This window comes from Zerene cesonia, chromosome 18 (genome assembly GCF_012273895.1).
Source record: "Zerene cesonia ecotype Mississippi chromosome 18, Zerene_cesonia_1.1, whole genome shotgun sequence".
Classification (NCBI taxonomy): Eukaryota; Metazoa; Arthropoda; class Insecta; order Lepidoptera; family Pieridae; genus Zerene; species Zerene cesonia.
The window spans coordinates 8,911,527-8,931,113 of record NC_052119.1 but is presented as its reverse complement, the minus strand read 5'-3'; the positions used below and the strand labels follow the sequence as shown (position 1 = coordinate 8,931,113).

The following is a 19,587-nucleotide window of genomic DNA, read 5'->3' as shown; positions in this document are numbered from 1 at the left end:
CAAACTTGGGTGGATTATACAAATGATACAATCTTCTTGGTCCCCAAAAGTAATGTTAGTACAATTGAATTGACTTCATAATAACCCAGACAGTTACCAAAGGTCTTCAATAACACAAACATCAATCATCACTTCAATATAGCTCAGTAATAATCTATAGAAGTGAGTAGAATCGTCATTAGCCGTTACTAGAGAGGTATATAAATTGAAGATTGTTATACTATTGTATAATATTTATCTACTTCTCGAATAATTGTAGCGTAAACACAGGCTTCGTTACAGAAATGTATAATATCGTCTCAATTAGGTAACCTATATCGAAGCGACGCTAAGATTGTATTTATATAGAGACGTTATTCTGAAATAAGCAAAAATGACGTTGGTTATTCCCTGAATGATTTATGAAAGATCGGATTCAGTTATAGTTGGTCAATAAATGTTTATCTTATTAATACATAATACAGTTTCCTTTACCAATCATGGCGTAACATTGAAGACTCACCAAGGGATGTCCATTGCCGCTGACGTCATAGGTTCAATGCCGGCTACCGAAATCCGTGCTCTGCATATCCACACACATTAATACTCTGTCCTCCTGATACCATTTACGATACACAAAGACCTATTAAACAAACAATCTTAGTATAAATTCGACGGCCTATCTATCACATGCATCAGATATCAAATATGAAGTGTATCATAGTGTTGTGTTTGACCGCGAGCGCCTTGGCTGAGTTACCTCGGTACAGACCAGCGAGGTTCCGTTCTCAACGCCAAGAATTAGCTCCAACAACCACGGACACTCCCACCGAATCTACTACGGACGTAACTGGGCCATATCCGCCATCTGGCTGGAAGCCTTCAGGGGCGCCGTTCACGCTCCCTGACCCAACGGACCCGACACCCACAGACGCTGAGCCTACAGGGCCCTACCCTCCTTCTGGCTGGAAACCAGCGGGAGAACCATTCACCCTTCCTGACCCGACGAATCCGTCACCAACAGACGCAGAACCATCCGGCCCGTATCCACCGTCTGGTTGGAAACCAGCGGGACAACCGTTCGCATTACCCCAAGAAACCTATGGCACACCAGACAACACCTACGGACCTCCAGAGAACACCTACGGGCCTCCCGCGTCTACCACAGAAGCAGAAAAGTTAGATGGACTTATTGAGGTTCAGAAAAGTATTGGAACGTATTTCGTTTTATTACCAAATGGACAGTTGCAAAGGGTGGAGTTCCTCACAGAGAATGATATTCAAAACATGAAATACACTGCCAGATTAGAGTTAAGGGATCGTGCGCCATTGTATGTATTCGGACCTTAAGTTGTGCATCTTATGTGTATGATGAGTAAATAAATCATTAAAGACCTGTCTTTGTATGCATTATAAAGTTCGTCATTAATTTTCAAGCTCAATTACACATAGATAAAATTTACGAATACTCCCGATTATAATGTAAAATTTCTGTTCCATTTTTCAAGAACAGAATACTAAATAATACTAGAAATAAATAGCCTTAAAAAACGATTCTTACACCAATTCTTCATTATAAATCAAAGAAAGTGTCGAAAAGTTTTCATGAAATTTAAATTAAAAAATCCCGTGTCCCGCCACAGAATTTTTTAATAACATATTGCTAAAACCGAAATTTAAAACGAAGTACGAGTTCTTAATCAATATGTCAGTCAGAAGAATAGCAGCAGATTTTTTTATTTAAAATTAAAATTCACGTTGGTATACCGTTTTCATTATAAAGCGCGATAGCATAGCGCTTGATGGTAAATTAATGTTGAACGGAACACAGAAAGCGCTTCAGATTTTGATTAAAAATTCAACAATCACAAAACGACATCGATTCAGCGCTGAATCGGTTGCGAAAACCTCCTGTTTTTGGGGAAATTAAAAAAGTTGAACAACAAATTAATATGGGCTGGAGGAGCTTACCGTGTAGGCGGCCTGCCTGAAAAGAAATTTGTGAGAATTAGTTACATTCATTTCCCTCTGAAAAGAAAACTTAAGCAGGTGCTACACAAAATTGGTAATTGTAATGCGTTGCGTGTACACATTTAGACATTATACACTTGATATAATTTTTAGTTTTATAGCATTGAAATGCTTGATAAATGATAATTTTTGAAAGGATAGAAAGAAATTAAAGTAAAAGAAATTCGATTATTAGATACTAGCTTTTATCCGCAGTTTTGCACGCGTTAAATTCGGAGTAGTTTAATAGATGTAATCTTAGTTGTTACTTATATTATAAATGCGAAATTTTGTAAGGATGTGTGTGTGTTTGTTGCTCTTTCACGCAAAAACTACCGAATCGATTGCAATGAAATTCGGTACGTAGACAGCTGGACAACTGGAATAACATATAACCAACTTTTTATCCCGATACTCCTACAGGATACGAACTCACGCGGGTGAAACCGCGGGGCGCAGCTAGTTATACAAACCTTCCGCTTGAATCACTCTATATATTAAATAAACCCAACAAAATTCGTTGCGTAGTTTTAAAGATTTAAGCGTACATAGGGTCATAAGGACAGACAGAAAGCAATACTATGTAGCGAATTCATAAATTAATGCCTGAATAAAAATTACAGGCAATACATGTTTAAGTAGACTTGAACAAGTATATCCATTCAATAAAATCATTATAGGTAAAGGCTATTAAACTAGAAACTCCCATTAGTATGCTAAGCGGTGCTTCGGCCACTTTGTCGTGTAAGTGAAGAACTTAAGGCGTGTTCACATAGATAGGTGTACAATAAAACCATCGAGCATTGATCATATAATGTGTATATGTATATTTTATGTAATGTACATAATATAAACAGATGAAAAAAGTACAGAATTATGTTCATGATACACAGCTTAATAAAAATAAATAAAGTGTTTTATTATTTTTGTGCTTTTTTTATTAAGATTTTAATAGCCTGGCAACACAATGTTTTGTTAATTATACTTCGTTAGCCGTGTTAAAATATTTCTCAGCGATGTTTGGTTAGACAGCAGTCATTCCAATTTAGCAGAATTTTAATGCCCGTATTTGCAATTTAACAATAAAAAAGTTCTGCTTATGTTACAAGTTTTAATTACTGATTGTTTTAGTAATCTGTGATCTTTTCCAACTATCTATCTAATTAATATACCTACTCTGGGTTTAGCGACATAGCGCGGAGCGAAAAAACTTAGATGAAAAGAACAATTCAGCTTCTGCAGATTGCATCATTTGTAAAATTAAGGCAAATAACATCTTATATAAATAACAGCAATAATAAAACTACAATAGAATCTATTTACGGCACATTTAAATCCGTAAGCTGCGATTAAGTGCTTTCTAAGTACCTATGTGCATTCAAATGGTCGTTTATTTGCACCTTTTGAATTTTCAGTTTACTTACTTACAATTTAATTGCTCAAGAGCTTATTTTTTAATCTTAATAGGCAGATGTTTGACCGCTATCCTACCTGATGTATGGGCACGCCTGCCTAGGAGAAGCCTGTTCACTCTGGACTTGCTTATAAATCAGTTCACAATTGCCAAATAGTCCAATAAACAAAAAATACATATATACGAACATAGAACTTCTTCCTATTCGTATTTGAAAGTCAGTTAAAGACATAGAAAGACTTGTCCTTTTCACGTGAAAACAAATAAACCAGTAAATACAAATCACCGCGAAACAGTAAGTATTTTATATCAGTATCAATTTGTGAATCACACATTTTTTAACTCAACCGCTTTTAGACCCAGAATTCAAATGGGACTACACGGGACTTACTTTACAGCTTTCAAATAAAAAAGAACCATCAGAGTCGGTTCACACAGTAACAAGTTATTAGGCAACAAACAAAAAAAAAAATGCAGTGGAATCGACTTTTTTTTAAATACTATACTACGTTATAATTATAAACATAAACTAGTTTTACATCACGCTTAATACTTTCTTAGATCATTTTAATTTTTACAAAATCCACTTGCACCACATCCAAACTAAGTTGGTCTCTCTAAGCAATTAAATAATTTGTACTAAAGCCGCGATTATCCTGCTGAGTCGACTAACTCATACAATACAACATTTAATGACGATCAATTGTTATGAAGTGAACGCAATTTATGGCAATATAGTACAGTAGCTCTCATGTATGCTTTTTTTTTTGCTTTTCATTATCAGGATATATTTGCAGCTCAGAAATAAGATCGAAAACGCATTTATCTCCTTTAGTGGATATTTTTATAAGTTATTATTTTATGTTATTAGATATATATTAGATACAAGATAGTCAGATACTTTGAATGTTTGTTTGAAAATTGAATTTGAACTAGTTCTCATCTTCATTTAATTTTATAACACGCAATAACGTTCCGTACATAAAACCTAACTGTTCGCCAAAACTGAGCGTAATTTTGAACGCCTGTGACAGATTGCGAGCAATGACTCCTTCGTAATTATTTGCGCCTTTAGATGAAGCAGGCGATGAATAAATCGATTGCTTGATAAAATTGATTCTTTTATGCTGGCAACATAATATATTATTAATCGATAATTAGTAAATTGCTATTGTAAGGTTAATATTAATTATATAATACAAAGAGGACATTTTAATTAATTTATGATTATAATTAATACATTATGAAAATGAGTTTCTTGATAATATTTATAAAAAAAAAAATTGTTAATTACGAATAATTTCCCCTGCATCAATGAAAGCGTGCTTCGATGAGCGTATAAATTATGGGTTAGTATAGTTTCTAAGCGAATAATAAAATAAGAGGATTTATTAAAAGTCAGCCAGCCTACATTTGATATTTGACACTTGGCACGATAAATATGACAGGTAATGGCGAGGAGAAATTCAGATAAAATAACAATAGAAGGTTATGAAAGGATTTTTCAAAGTTAGATAATCGCGATCGCGAGATGATAAAAATTTGCTATTAAGCTCTCGCGCACAAAGCAAAGAGATGGGACAGGTATTAAATATTTCATGCTGAATTTACAAGGTGTTTCATTACACTACATTTATACGAACTAAAGACTTACTTACTTAGTAACAATGCAATATCGTTACGATAATTTGATCGTACCCTTCACGAACCATATGGAAATATGTTTACCGCTTGTAAATTTATTCAATTACTAGCTCATGCCCGCGGTTTCGCACGCGTTAAATTCGGAGTAGTTTAATAGTTGCCATTATACATATAAACCTTCCCCATAAATCACTCTGTCCATTAAAAAGAACCCATCAAAATCCGTTGCGTAGTTTAAAAAGTTTAGGCATACATACAGACATAGGGACAGAGAAAGCGACTTCGTTTTATACTATGTAGTGATGATATTGTATTGTACATTTCTATTTATAACAAAGTTCGCTTTCATGATGCAAAGAATTCCCAATTTAGATAACAATTTTTTTCTACAAAATGGTTCGTCGACAATCTTAGGAAAGAGGAATCACTCCGGCTTCTAAAATGGGTACTAAATGATAACAATTTCGAATCAAATACAAAAAGAATCAGCCGATTAAATTGAAACACACGGAATTATCGAGTAAACAAACACAAAAATGTTTTTTTTTGCTCAATCATACTACGTGATTTGAAATAATTGGCAGCATGTAATATTATATCATACCTTGAAATCAATTATATAATTACAAGCGACGATAGCTAATCTGATTGGGCACTGGGGTTAATATGTATTAAATTATCACATTGAATTTTTGATTATTATTTTATTTATTTTTTATGTCATAGTCGGCAATGGCGCTAGTTGCTCGCCTTGGTTCGTCGATGAATATTTGGAGAGGCATAAGGCCAATTGCAGACCTTACGCTTCTATAAATAGATTGCCGACCTCAAATCGGGAAAGGATTAAGAAAGGATTGACGAGAGGGATGAAGGAAAGGACTGGAAAGGATAAGAAAAAGGATATAGGCCTCCGGCTCCCCCACTCACCGTACGAAACACAATAGCATGCTTTTATTTCACGCCGGTTTTCTGTGGGGGTGTGGTACTTCTCCGTTGCGAGCTGTCCCAATTCGTGCCGAAGCGTAATCGACTCCCACATTAAGAAATATTTCAATATTATATTTATTTATTGGACAAAATTTCTCTTAGAAATTATTTGTCACCAGTTCAGAAAGCAGTTTATCCAGAAACAGGCAAGATTCTACGGCAACTCTTTAGAAATCTTACTATAAATTTGATATCAATTAAATCGCTTTACTGGGATATATGTGTGCCACTTGCATTTTGTTAAAGATAACAAATTGTTTAACAAACCAAGAGTGTTAGGGACTGGGTACATTTTACCGTGTTGAAACATCTCATTCCCATATGAATTTCGTTTGCCTAAGCAGGAAAAGCCCTGGGAAAGAAGCTAGTATGTAATAATATAACGTACGCTAACATAAACAATAGGCATTTGATAAAGGTATAAGGAATTACGGTTAAATCGGATAACTCAACCGCAAAGCCTATTTAAGAATGTCCTAATGATAGGAAAGGTCTAACAATGGTATCCCGACCGGCATAATGTGTCCGAAATTATACAAATGAAATCATTTCAAATAAATCACATTTATGTGAAATTGCGTAAGTGCCATAAATTATTTTCCCGGGAATGACAACTGTAACAATTTCTAAATGATCAATATTAAGTTTAATTATTGTACAAACAAAGGACGAATGGTAATTAAATTTGTACAACTTTTCTTTGCTAATATTATAATGGTTTGAATAGAAACTCATAAAAAATATTTATCCGTAATCTGTAGGTAAACTAAATAAAATTGTAATAAAGGAGCGTTGTTATTATTACTTGATTTTGCACATAAATTAATAAATTATATATTTCTCTTTGACCCTCGAAGCGCCGCAACAGAGACAGAAAAAATTGCAGACTACCAGTCCATTCGTTACGCACCGGAGACTCGCAAGTAGCTATGAAAATACTATAAATTTATTTTTTACTGTCCTTTTGTCTCACGTATTATTTGACTCGGGCGAATATAATTCATTAGTACTAGAGGACTTCGTAGGTTAATGACACTGCATGACGAAAGCTAATTTTTGGTTTTAAAAAATCTCATGCTAGCATTGTTAAAAATAATAAAAATCTTACTCATCATTAAAGGTACGGCATTATCAGTGACGATCTTGTTTTTATTTATTAATCCATTAACAATATGCAAATAAGCATTATCGATTCTTTACAAACAATCCCAAAAACTAACAGTCATGAACACGCGTATCTCTGATTAGGGAACCACATTAATAGCGGACCCTAACTCCATCCATAACATCAGTGTACACTGTGAAATAACTCACACGCCGCTACTTCGTTCGCCGAGACACACGTGTCAGTTATAGCTAAATCTTATAATGGTTATAATACAAGTAAAACAGGGTCTACTGGAAGGGGAGAAGTTAAAGAATGTTACTGAAGATGGATTTTATTATAGTTTCAAGGGTATACCGTACGCGGCGCCTCCGTTGGGAAAGTTGAGATTTAAGGTATGTAGCAGGTTTTATTATTTCTAGTCGGTGCTCGTGGCTTCACTCGCGCGACGTAAATGCATTTATTACGCGACGTAAATTAATACTAGCTTTTGCTCGCGGCTTCACACGCGTTATATCAAAGAAGTTTAGATGTTATTATACATATGAACCTTTCTCTTGAATCACTCTATTCATTAAAAAAACCCCATCCGTAATCATAAATCCGTTGCGTAGTTGTAAAGATTTAAGCATACATACGGACATAGGGACAGAAAAAGCGACTTTGTTTTATACTATGTAGTGATGCTGATCCAGACTGTAATCTTTCTCACTATCAAATTTCGTATAAAGGTGATCAAATTAAGTGATTGTTAAGACGGTTGAAAATCAATACAAGACTTGAAAACATGCGATGTATTATGTATACATCTTATAATTTAAATCCATCCAGACAAATGACATAATACAGAAACATACAAAATATATAAGAAACGTAACCGTGATTTATATATAAAAAAAAATAAAATCTGTTTTATTATTATTTGAAACAGGCAAAAGCCCTTGAAATTACTTCACAAATCGAATATCAAGACTTTCTGAGGTTTAAATAGTTAATAAGAATGAAACTCTTCAAAAAGGTCAACATTCCGCCCATTAATTATCTACAGATTTATTACCATCAACAATCTCTACAAAGTTAGCACGCGGCTCTCCTCGCCTAATACACACATGAAAACCTAGGAGCTCTTAGAGACTTCAATTTAACAAAGTGCCACAGTTCATTAAGGTACATTATTGCGTGATAAAGTGTCAAAAATATTTAACGCTCTTACGAAAGATAAAGAAGTTACACAAAAACTGCCAAACTGCATTAAAGCACTGCGTTACTAATTATAGAATTATTAAAAAATTTGTAGTAGAGTAATTATTGAAAGAGTATGTCTCGTACGTCCTCACATAAAACAAAAAACCGTCTCTTTCTAGTGGTACTCAAGTATTAGGGAATCGAGAATAATAGTTATACAATATGTACATTATATTTTCAGGCACCGCAGCCGCCGCTCTCTTGGGAAGGCGTAAGAAAAGCCACAGAACATGGACCAATATGTCCTCAACTAGACATATTTACTGGTAAGAAACTACCTGGAAACGAAGATTGTCTATTCCTCAACGTATATTCTCCAGATATCAAACCATCGAAACTATTACCTGTTATGTTTTATATCCATGGAGGTGGTCTTAAGAGCGGATCAGGCAATGATGACCATTATGGACCAGACTTCCTCGTCAATCAAGGAGTTGTGTTAGTAACTATCAATTATAGATTAGAAGCTCTTGGATTTCTATGTTTGGATACAATAGATGTCCCTGGTAATGCGGGATTAAAAGATCAAGTTGCTGCTTTGAAGTGGGTGAATGAAAATATATCGAAGTTCGGCGGTGATCCTCACAACATTACAGTATTCGGTCAGAGTGCTGGAGGAATGTCCACTATTTTACACGTTCTATCGCCACTATCAAAAGGCTTATTTCAAAGAGCTATCGTAATGAGTGGATCACCATTCTGTGAATGGGCCCTACCATTTGAAAATAGAAGAAGAGCGTTTGTACTAGGAAAACAATTAGGCTTAGAAACGGAGGATCCTGAAGAGCTATTAGAATTTTTACAAAATGTTCCCGTCGATAAGCTCGTCGATGTAAATCCAATTGTGTTAGGTTTTGAGGAAATTTATGGAAATTATCTGAAGCACTATCATTTCACAGCGGTCGTAGAAAAGAATTTTGGTCATAACGCATTTCTACCAAACAAACCCGAGGAAATATTGAAAAGTGGAAATTTCAATAACGTTGATGTAATTTTTGGTTATACAAGTGAAGAATGTATCATTGGTTTAATGGACAAAAGGGTAATATCAACATATTATAAGTATGACGATTTATTTGTCCCTAAACAAATATTATGTACTAGTACACCAAATACTATTTTAAAAACGGCGGATGCTATAAAGAAGCACTATTTGACTAAAAATGGAGATAAAACACTACAAAATAAAGAAATTATTAGGTATTGGTCTGAATGTACCTTTGTATACCCCATTCTAAAGCTCTTACGACTCCACGCAGAAACAAAAAAGTGCAAGACTTATTTCTATAGATTTTCATCAATATCAGAGAGAAATGTTATGGGAAATCTGGGAAAGGAATTCGGAGTCACCGGTGCATCCCATTTCGATGATTTAATGTATTTGTTTAATGCAAATATAATGAATCTTCCAACTGACAAAAATGCGGAAAGTTTCAAAATGATTGAACAATTCTGCCGCCTGTTTACAAACTTTGCTAAATATGGGTAAGCAGTTTTATTTTAATAATTTTTATTTTAGAATGTAAAGAGCCTCATTACCTTACATTAATACCTGAAAAACCTTAGATACTCATAATGTTTTAATTACAGGAATCCCACACCAGATACATCACTGGGTGCCATTTGGAAAGAATATAACGATTCAAACAAACCATATTTGGATATTGCTGATCGTTTAATACCAGGGAATAATCTTAATGATGATGTCTTCGAATTCTGGGAAGAGATTTTCAAGTCAGCTGGCAGTCCCATTTATTTACAATCATAATTTATTATTAAACCAATCAAAAATATATGACAACAAAAGTACTTCATTATCTGTATTGATGTAATAATCTTCAATCTAAATGAGCACCTAACGATACGTTTGCAAGCTATAACTAAAGTTAGCTCTTTTTATATTCATATTTATAATGTTACTATTTATATGGGAATAAATTTAATAAAAAAATGTAATATATTAATTATAAATTTATTATATGTGTTATATATAAGATAATTTTAAGGCAATTAGGCGAAATAATAAACTTGGTGTGTTTCTCAGTAAAAAACAAAGTTTATTTAATTTTTATTACAAAATAAATAATTTACCTGTAAACGAACTCTAAAGTACATGACTTTGATCCCAAATTCCTTCTTCTAAATTCAAAATAATCTTTCATATTCTTAGCCGCTCTTTCCACGCGTTCTTTGTTTTTTTACAATGTTGCCATATTGTCTAATAAAATATTAGCGATGGCGATGCGAACCATAAATTAAAGAAAATATATTTTCTATACATCTCCTTTCCCGAAAAAAAAAGTTACGCAAAATCTTTTTCAAAGTATTATAAGTAATCTAACGTCAAAACCAAACCCTTAACTTTAGCTCTTAACCATAAAATTTCATAAACCAATTAGTTTTATATATCTCTTATATAAAAATTAAAGTACTCACAATAAGTTTAAGAATAAAACTTAAATATATTGAATTATAATTAGTGTTACCCAAAACCACAAAGCCTTTTTAAACTAATAGTACTTAACATGTAAACAAATGTTTATGTTCCAGAATTTTCTAAAAATACCACAACAGTGTAACTTAAACTGAAAACTGAACTGTTTTACCCTTGGCTATTATATATTTATTAATATATTATGAGGTGGCTTAATAGTGCAATAAAAAAATTATGATGGTAAATAAAAGTAAGTTTCCATTATACACAACAACAACACAATTGTTTCTTGTTTATCTAATGGAATAAGCTTATTGATATGAAAGAGTTTTGAGTCACATTTTTATGAGCTGTATCAATTTTATAAATTGAATCAGATATTTTTTTCAAGTATTTTAAATGGTTTATAAAAAAAATCTTGAGTTCATCTTATTTATGTCGATTTAGTTTGTTGCCATTTTCTACATAAACCATGTCCTCTATATTGAAATTAAAATAAATCCTACTCCTATCAAATCTTTGTTTATTGTAGTAATGTGATTTTAATGAATTCTGAAATGCATTTTTTTTGTCTTTTACCCAGTCAATTTCGACTTTATTTATTTTTAGTTTATGCGGTAAAAGGGAAACATCTGCACCATTAAATAAGTATATGGGTGCAAATCCTGTAAATGTATGTTCGGTATTATTATATTTATCAATGCAGTTATGAGCAATGGTTGTTCATGTCTTTATTTATTTATTTATATATTCTTTATTGCACACTTACAAAAATATAAAACAAAAAATACATATATACGAACATAGAACTTCTTCCTTTTCGTATTTGAAAGTGAGTTAAAGACATAGAAAGGCTTGTCCTTTTCTCGTGAAAATAAATAAACCAGTAAATACAAATCACCGTGAAACAGTAAGTATTTTATATCAGAATCAATTTGTGAATCAATAACTAAACCGCTTTTAGACCCAGAATTTAAAATAAAAAAGGATCAAAATTGGTTCACAGGTAAGAAGTTATTAGGCAACAAACAAAAAAGGAAATGCAGTCGAATCGACTTTTTTGAAGTCGCTTAAAAAGACTATACGACGTTATAATTATGAACATAAACTAGTTTTACATCACGCTTAATGTTTTCTTAGATCATTTTAGTTTTTACAAAATACACTTGCACCATACACAAAGTTGGTCCCTCTAAGATATTATATAATTTGTACTAATCCTACTGAGTCGACTAACTCATACAATACACTATTTCATAACGATCAAGGGTTATGAAGTGAACGCAATTTATGGCAATATAGTACAGTAGCTCTCATGTACGTTTTATTTTTGCTTTTCATAATCAGGATATATCTGCAGCTCAGAAATAGGATCGGAAACGCATTTATCTTCTTTAGTGGGTATTTTTTAAAAGTTTAATGTTATTAGATAATATCATATTATGCAAGATAGTCAGATACGTAGAATGTTTGTTTGAAAATTGAATTTGAACTAGTTTTCATCTACGCAATTTTGAACGCCTGTGACAGATTACGAGCAACGACTCCTTCGTAATTATTTGCGCCTTTAGATGAAGCAGGCGATGAAAAAACGAAAAATTTGAAATTGAGCCTCTTGATATTAATAGAAAAGGTTAATTAAAGATCATTGTCATTGACATTGATTATGGAAATATTAAAAAGAACTAAATTATTATGTTAATTTTTATCATCTCGTGCACAAAGCACAGGTATTAAATGTTTCCTGTTCAGTGCCGTTCAATTTACAAGCTGTTTCATTACGCTACATTCATACGAACTTAAGATATATTAAACTTAGTTACGACGTAGTTACGATGCGGTATCGTTACGGCAATTTGATCGTACCCTTTACGAACCATATGGAAATATGTTTACCGCTTGTAAATTTATTCAATTACTGGCTTTTGCCCGCGGCTTCGCATGCGTTAGATTCGGAGAAGTTTAATAATTGCCATTATACGTATAAACCTTACCCTTAAATCACTCTGTTTATTTAAAAAACCCATCAAAATCCTTTGCGTAGTTTTAAAGATTTAGGCGTACATACTATGTAGTCATGATATCGTATTGTACATTTCCATTTATTATAAAGATCGATTTCATGATGCAATGAATTAAGAATATTCCCAATTTAGATAACAATTTTATCCTAAAAAATAATTCATCGACATCCTTAGGAAAGAGGAATCACTCCGGCTTCTAAAATGGGTACTAAATGATAACAATTTCGGATCAAATACTAAAAGAATCATCCTATAAAATTGAAAACACACGGTTTGTGCTTTTTTTTTCTCGATAATTATGTAAAGAAACACAAAAATGGATTGTTTTGCTCAGTCATACTACTATACGTGATTTGAAACAATTGACAGCATATAAAATTATATCATACTTTGATATCAGTTATATAATTTCAAGCGACGATAGCTAATCTAATTGGGCTGAATGGGGTTAATATGTATTTAATTATCACATTAAATTTTTATGTTTATTTATTGCACTAAATTTCTCTTACACACGGTTTTAAAAACGGCTCAGTTCAGACAGCAGTTTCTCCAGAAACAGGCAAGATTCTACAGCTACTCTTTAGAAATCTTACTATAAATTTGATATCAATTAAATCGCTTTACTGGGATATAGTATGTCACTTGCATTTTGTTAAAGATAACAAATTGTTTAACAAACCAAGAGTGTTCGGGACTGGGTACTTTTTATCGTGATGAAATATCTCATTCCCATATGAATTTCATATGCCTAAGCAGGAAAAGCCCTGGGGAAGAAGCTAGTATGTAATAACATAACGTACGCTAACATAAACAATAGGCATTTGATAAAGGTATAAGGAATGACGGTTAAATCGGATAACTCAACCGCAAAGCTCATCCTATTTAAGAATGTCCTAATGATAGGAAAGGTCTAACAATGGTATCCCGACCGGCATAATGTGTCCGAAATTATACAAATGAAATCATGTCAAATGAATCACATTTATATGTGAAATTGTGTAAGTGCCGTAAATCATTTTCCGGGGGATGGCAGCTGTAACAATTTCTAAATGATCAATATTAAGCTTAATTATTGTACAAACAAAGGACGAATGGTAATTAAATTTGTACAACTTTTCTTTGCTAATATTATAATGGTTTGAATAGAAACTCATAAAAAATACATTTATTCGTAATCTGTAGCTAAACAAACGGTAAAATAAAATTGTAGTAAAGGAGCGTTGTTATTATTACTTGTTTTTGCACATAAATTAATAAATTATATATTTCTCTTTGACCCTCGAAGCGCCACAACGGAGACAGAAAATAATGCAGAATGCACTCACAAGTAGCAATGAAAATACAATAAATAATTTTTTACCTATCATTATATCTCACGTATTATTTGGATCGGATGAATATAATTCACTATTACTAGAGGAGTTCGTAGGTTAATGAAACTGCGTGACAAAATCAAATTTTTAGTTTTAAAACATCTCAGACTATCTTTGCTAAAAATAATAAAAATCTTACACATCATTATAGGTCCAGCATTAACAGTGACGATCTTTTTTTATTTATAAATCTATTAACAGATAGCAAAATATGCAAATAACCATCATCGTTTCTTTACAAACAATCCCAAAATCTAACAGTCATGAACACGCATATCTCTGATAAGGGAACCACATTAATAGCGGACCCTAACTCCATCCAATATCAGTGTACACTGTGAAATAACTCACACGCCGCTACTTCGTTCGCCGAGACACTCGTGTCAGTTATAGCTAAATCTCATAATGGTTATAATACAAGTAAAACAGGGTCTACTGGAAGGGGAGAAGTTAAGGAATGTTACTGAAGATGGATTTTATTATAGTTTCAAGGGTATACCGTACGCGGCGCCTCCGTTGGGAAAGTTGAGATTTAAGGTATGTAGCAGGTTTTATTATTTCTAGTCGGTGCTCGTGGCTTCACACTCTTTTAAAAAAACCAAAATAATAAAATAATAATAAATCCGTTGTGTAGTTGTAAAGATTTAAGCATACATAGGGACATAGGGACAGAGAAAGCGACTTTGTTTTATACTATGTAGTGATGCTGATCTAGGCTGTAATCTATTTCAATATCAAATTCCGTATAAAGGCTAAATCGAATTAAGTGATTGATAAGTGAATGAAAAATTTTATTAAAATTTTGAGCCTATTTTTGGGTATGGCAGAGACAAGGTTGATTTGTGATTAGTCATCGTGTATAGTATTCTAATAGTTTGATACCCATATTGAGGGAATTGTGAATAAATATTTAAATCGGTATTTTGTGTTTTCGCCGTTATAACATTATTGATTTAATGGCGGGAAAAGCAGTAAGCGTTTTTTTATAAAGCGTTTATATATTCATTTTTTTGTGACGAAAAAATTTCATCGTATATGTACTCCGTTTTTAACTTAAAATTTATTACAAAAAACACAGATTGCATTCCAAATATTGAAAAACAGTTCTCAATCAAGAAATTCGGAACTATTAACCTGTTTGTCAAAAGTAGCAAGGGCAGGAATTTATTTCTCGGTCAAAACATAAAATAAACCGGTTTCAAACTAATTCATTTACGACCCAGACTATTGTTTCGTAATTCAAATATGGTTTTTTTACAGGTTATAAGGACCTTGAAATAATGCACCTCTAAAGTCAGTTTTTTATCAAATGTTAACAATCACCGTTGGAACAATTTAAACAATTAAATCCAATATTTTGCTGTGTAATGTTTATAAATACAACACTAACTGTAAGCCTGCAACTTCATCCGTGTATTAATAATTTCGTTTCCATTACAATCCTAGTTTCTTTATTGGATAAAAATTATAATTTAATAATACATTACATATTAAATATATTACTCATTGGAATATCATTATGCATTGGTTTAGCTGTTAACAAAAATGACCCCATATTTGGAAATAAAATATTAATCCGCACCATATAATATTGTCTTTGTCAATATATGGTGTAATATTTTATTTAGTATCGAAGATGTAAGAAATGCTCAGCCCCTTATAATACAAGATACTTCAAAACTTAAAATCTCCACCAAAATCAGTCGAGAACCTACTAACAAATTATTGCTGAAAACAAAAAGTTCTAAATAACAACTCGATAAATATTTATTTTAGCTTTATTATCTGTGGCGGTTGTGCATTACAACATGTGAGCCGAGTCTTGAATCGTTATTGAATAACCGGAAGATAAGAGTACAAGATCAAGGTCAACTAGTGGCTTGAAAAGTGAACTAACTTTTGCCCCGACTTCACTTGCCTTATCTTATACCTTTAAACGAGCAATTCTTGTATATATATATATATATATATATATATATATATATATATATATATATAATTGGAATCTCGGAATCGGCTCCAACGATTTTCATGAAATTTAGTATATAGGGGGTTTCGGGGGCGATAAATCGATCTAGCTAGGATTTTTTTTTAGAAAATGTCATATTCGTGTTTTATTCGTGTTTTTTTTTTCCTGACATCTATTGGTGAATAATAATACTATTTTGCTTCGTAGATAGCTGGACAACTGAAATAACACATAGGCACTTTTTATACCGATATTCCTACGGGATACGGTTACGCAGCACGCTTACGCGGTTTCAACCGCGGGTCACAGCTAGTTTCACATAATCAAGTAGAATCTCTTAATCTACATATAACTTAACGGCAAACAAGTGTATAATTTTAACATAGTGATATTTTGAGATAAAACCTGACTAACTTCAAATTGTTGGAAATAGAACAATATTAAATGGGGAAACACGGGAAATTACAAATAAAAAAAGAATCATCAGAATACAATGAGCCAATCCAAAGTTATGAATCAACGACTTCCTTCTTTTAGGTCGATTGAAAATCAATTCAAAGCTTGAAAAATATGTGATGTATTATGTATACATCTTATTATTTAAATCCATCCAGACATATGACGTAATATAGAAACATACAAAATATATAAGAATCGTAACCGTCATTTATATAAAAAATAAATAAAATTTGTTTTTATTATTACTTGAAACAGGCAAAAGTCCTTGAAATTACTTCACAAATCGAATATCAAGACCTACGCCATAGCCACTAGCTTTCCGCCCATGACTTTGTAATTATCTACAGAAATTACCATCAACAATTTACAAATTTATACAAAGTCAGCAGGCGGCTCTCCTCACCTAATACACACATGAAAACCTAGGAGCTCTTAGAGACATCAATCTATCAAATGCCACAGTTCATGAAGGTTCATTATTGCGTGATAGTGTCACAATATTTAACGCTCATACGAAAGATAAAGAAGTATCACAAAAACTGCCAAACTGCATTAAAGGACTGCGTTACTAATTATAGAATTATTAAAAAAATTTTAGTAGAGTAATTATTGATAAACATTTAAACTCTAAAGAGTCTCTACGTGTTGAATCTAAGAGTATGTGTCACATGTCCTGAGTATCTCTTTCTAGTGGTACTTAAGTATTAGGGAATCGAGAATAATAGTTATACAATATGCACATTATATTTTTAGGCACCGCAGCCGCCGCTCTCTTGGGAAGGCGTAAGAAAAGCCACAGAACATGGACCAAAGTGTCCTCAACTAGACATATTTACTGGTAAGAAACTACCTGGAAACGAAGATTGTCTATTCCTCAACGTATATTCTCCAGATATCAAACCATCTACACTATTACCTGTTATGTTTTTCATCCATGGAGGTGGTCTTAAGAGCGGATCTGGCAATGATGACTATTATGGACCAGACTTCCTCGTCAATCAAGGAGTTGTGTTAGTAACTATCAATTATAGATTAGAAGCTCTTGGATTTCTATGTTTGGATACAATAGATGTCCCTGGTAATGCGGGATTAAAGGATCAAGTTGCTGCTTTGAAGTGGGTAAATGAAAATATATCGAAGTTCGGCGGTGATCCTCACAACATTACAGTATTTGGTGAGAGTGCTGGAGGGCTGTCCACTATTTTACACGTCCTTTCGCCACTATCAAAAGGCTTATTTCAAAGAGCTATCGTAATGAGTGGATCACCATTCTGTGAATGGGCCCTACCATTTGAAAATAGAAGAAGAGCGTTTGTACTAGGAAAACAATTAGGCTTAGAAACGGAGGATCCTGAAGAGCTATTAGAATTTTTACAAAATGTTCCCGTCGATAAGCTCGTCGATGTGAACCCAATTGTGTTAGGTTTTGAGGAAATTTATGGAAATTATCTGAAGCACTATCATTTCACAGCGGTCGTAGAAAAGAATTTTGGTCATAACGCATTTCTACCGAAGAAACCCGAGGAAATATTAAAAAGTGGAAATATCAATAACGTTGATGTAATAATTGGTTATACAAGTGAAGAATGTATCATTGGTTTAATGGACAAAACGGTAATATCAACATATTATAAGTATGACGATATATTTGTCCCTAAACAAATATTATGTACCAGTACACCAAATACTATTTTAAAAACGGCGGATGCTATAAAGAAGCACTATTTGACTAATAATGTAGATAAAACGCTACAAAATAAAGAAATTATTAGGTATTGGTCTGAATGTGCCTTTGTGTACCCCATTCTAAAGCTCTTACGACTCCTCTCAGAAACAGAAAAGTGCAAGACTTATTTCTATAGATTTTCATCAATATCAGAGAGAAATGTTATGGGAAATCTGGGAAAGGAATTCGGCGTCACCGGTGCATCCCATCTTGATGATTTAATGTATTTGTTTAATCCAAATGTAATGAATCTTCCAACTGACAAAAATGCGGAAAGTTTCAAAATGATTGAACAATTCTGCCGCCTGTTTACAAATTTTGCTAAATATGGGTAAGTAGTTTTATTTTAATAATTTTTATTTTAGAATGTAAAGAGCCTCATTACCTTACATTAATACCTGAAAAACCTTAGATACTCATAATCTTTTAATTACAGGAATCCCACACCAGATACATCACTGGGTGCCATTTGGAAAGAATATAACGATACAAACAAACCATATTTGGATATTGCTGATCGTTTAATACCAGGGAATAATCTTAATGATGATGTCTTCGAGTTCTGGGAAGAGATTTTCAAGTCAGCTGGCAGTCCCATTTATTTACAATCATAATTTATTATTAAACTAATCAGAAATATATGACCAACAAAAGTACTTCATTATCTGTATTGATGTAATAATCGGATTAAATGAGCACCTAACGATACGTTAGCAAGCTATAACTAAAGTTAGCTCTTTTTATATTCATATTTATAATGTTATTATTTATATGGGAATAAATTTAATAAAAAAATGTAATATATTAATTATAAATTTATTGTATGTGTTATATATAAGATAATTTTAAGGCAATTAGGCGAAATAATAAACTTGGTGTGTTTCTCAGTAAAAAACAAAGTTTATTTAATTTTTATTACAAAATAAATAATTTACCTGTAAACGAACATTACTTTGATCCCAAATTCCTTCTTCTAAATTCATAATAATCTTTCATCTTCTTAGCCGCTCTTTCCTCGCGTTCTTTGTTTTTTTACAATGTTGCCATATTGTCTAATAAAATATTATGCGATGCGAACGATGCGAACCATAAATTAAAGAAAATATATTTTCTATACATCTCCTTTCCCGCAAAAAGAAGTTACGCAAAATCTTTTTCAAAGTATTATAAGTAATCTAACAATATCTTTTTTTACACAACCAAATCATGGAAGCA

The 19,587-nt window shown here is 32.6% G+C and overlaps 4 protein-coding genes across 7 annotated transcripts in view; 3 read left to right on the top strand and 1 right to left on the bottom strand.

The window, feature by feature from the left end:
* LOC119833867 overlaps positions 1-19,587 on the bottom strand; it is a 166,689-nt gene that overhangs the window by 94,782 nt on the left and 52,320 nt on the right. Inside the window, exon 3 of one of the 4 annotated variants that reach the window (XM_038358076.1) lies at positions 1,951-1,966. The exons of the other annotated variants lie outside the window; for them this stretch is intronic. The gene's annotated coding sequence lies outside the window, so the exon portion shown is untranslated. The remainder of the gene's footprint in view (positions 1-1,950; positions 1,967-19,587) is intronic. 4 annotated transcript variants of the gene reach the window in all.
* On the top strand, positions 688-1,345 carry LOC119833870 (basic proline-rich protein-like). Its single transcript, XM_038358081.1, has one exon. It carries the CDS (start codon positions 688-690, stop codon positions 1,327-1,329), a length of 642 nt encoding a protein of 213 aa, XP_038214009.1. The 3' UTR covers positions 1,330-1,345.
* Positions 7,331-10,439, top strand: LOC119833869 (juvenile hormone esterase-like). The gene is made up of 3 exons (XM_038358080.1): positions 7,331-7,534; positions 8,566-9,869; positions 9,975-10,439. The coding sequence occupies exons 1-3, from the start codon at positions 7,403-7,405 to the stop codon at positions 10,150-10,152; spliced, it is 1,614 nt and encodes a 537-aa protein (XP_038214008.1). The 5' UTR covers positions 7,331-7,402; the 3' UTR covers positions 10,153-10,439.
* Positions 14,562-19,271, top strand: LOC119833868 (juvenile hormone esterase-like). The gene is made up of 3 exons (XM_038358079.1): positions 14,562-14,755; positions 17,400-18,703; positions 18,809-19,271. Exons 1-3 carry the CDS (start codon positions 14,624-14,626, stop codon positions 18,984-18,986), a joined length of 1,614 nt encoding a protein of 537 aa, XP_038214007.1. The 5' UTR covers positions 14,562-14,623; the 3' UTR covers positions 18,987-19,271.

Bases quoted from the DNA above. Each gene is read 5' to 3' on its own strand.
- LOC119833869 (XM_038358080.1), top strand. From the start codon at position 7,403: ATGGTTATAATACAAGTAAAACAGGGTCTACTGGAAGGGGAGAAGTTA. The intron at 7,535-8,565 runs GTATGTAGCAGG...TTATATTTTCAG, and splicing joins TGGGAAAGTTGAGATTTAAG to GCACCGCAGCCGCCGCTCTC. The intron at 9,870-9,974 runs GTAAGCAGTTTT...TTTTAATTACAG, and splicing joins ACAAACTTTGCTAAATATGG to GAATCCCACACCAGATACAT.
- LOC119833870 (XM_038358081.1), top strand. From the start codon at position 688: ATGAAGTGTATCATAGTGTTGTGTTTGACCGCGAGCGCCTTGGCTGAG.
- LOC119833868 (XM_038358079.1), top strand. From the start codon at position 14,624: ATGGTTATAATACAAGTAAAACAGGGTCTACTGGAAGGGGAGAAGTTA. The intron at 14,756-17,399 runs GTATGTAGCAGG...TTATATTTTTAG, and splicing joins TGGGAAAGTTGAGATTTAAG to GCACCGCAGCCGCCGCTCTC. The intron at 18,704-18,808 runs GTAAGTAGTTTT...TTTTAATTACAG, and splicing joins ACAAATTTTGCTAAATATGG to GAATCCCACACCAGATACAT.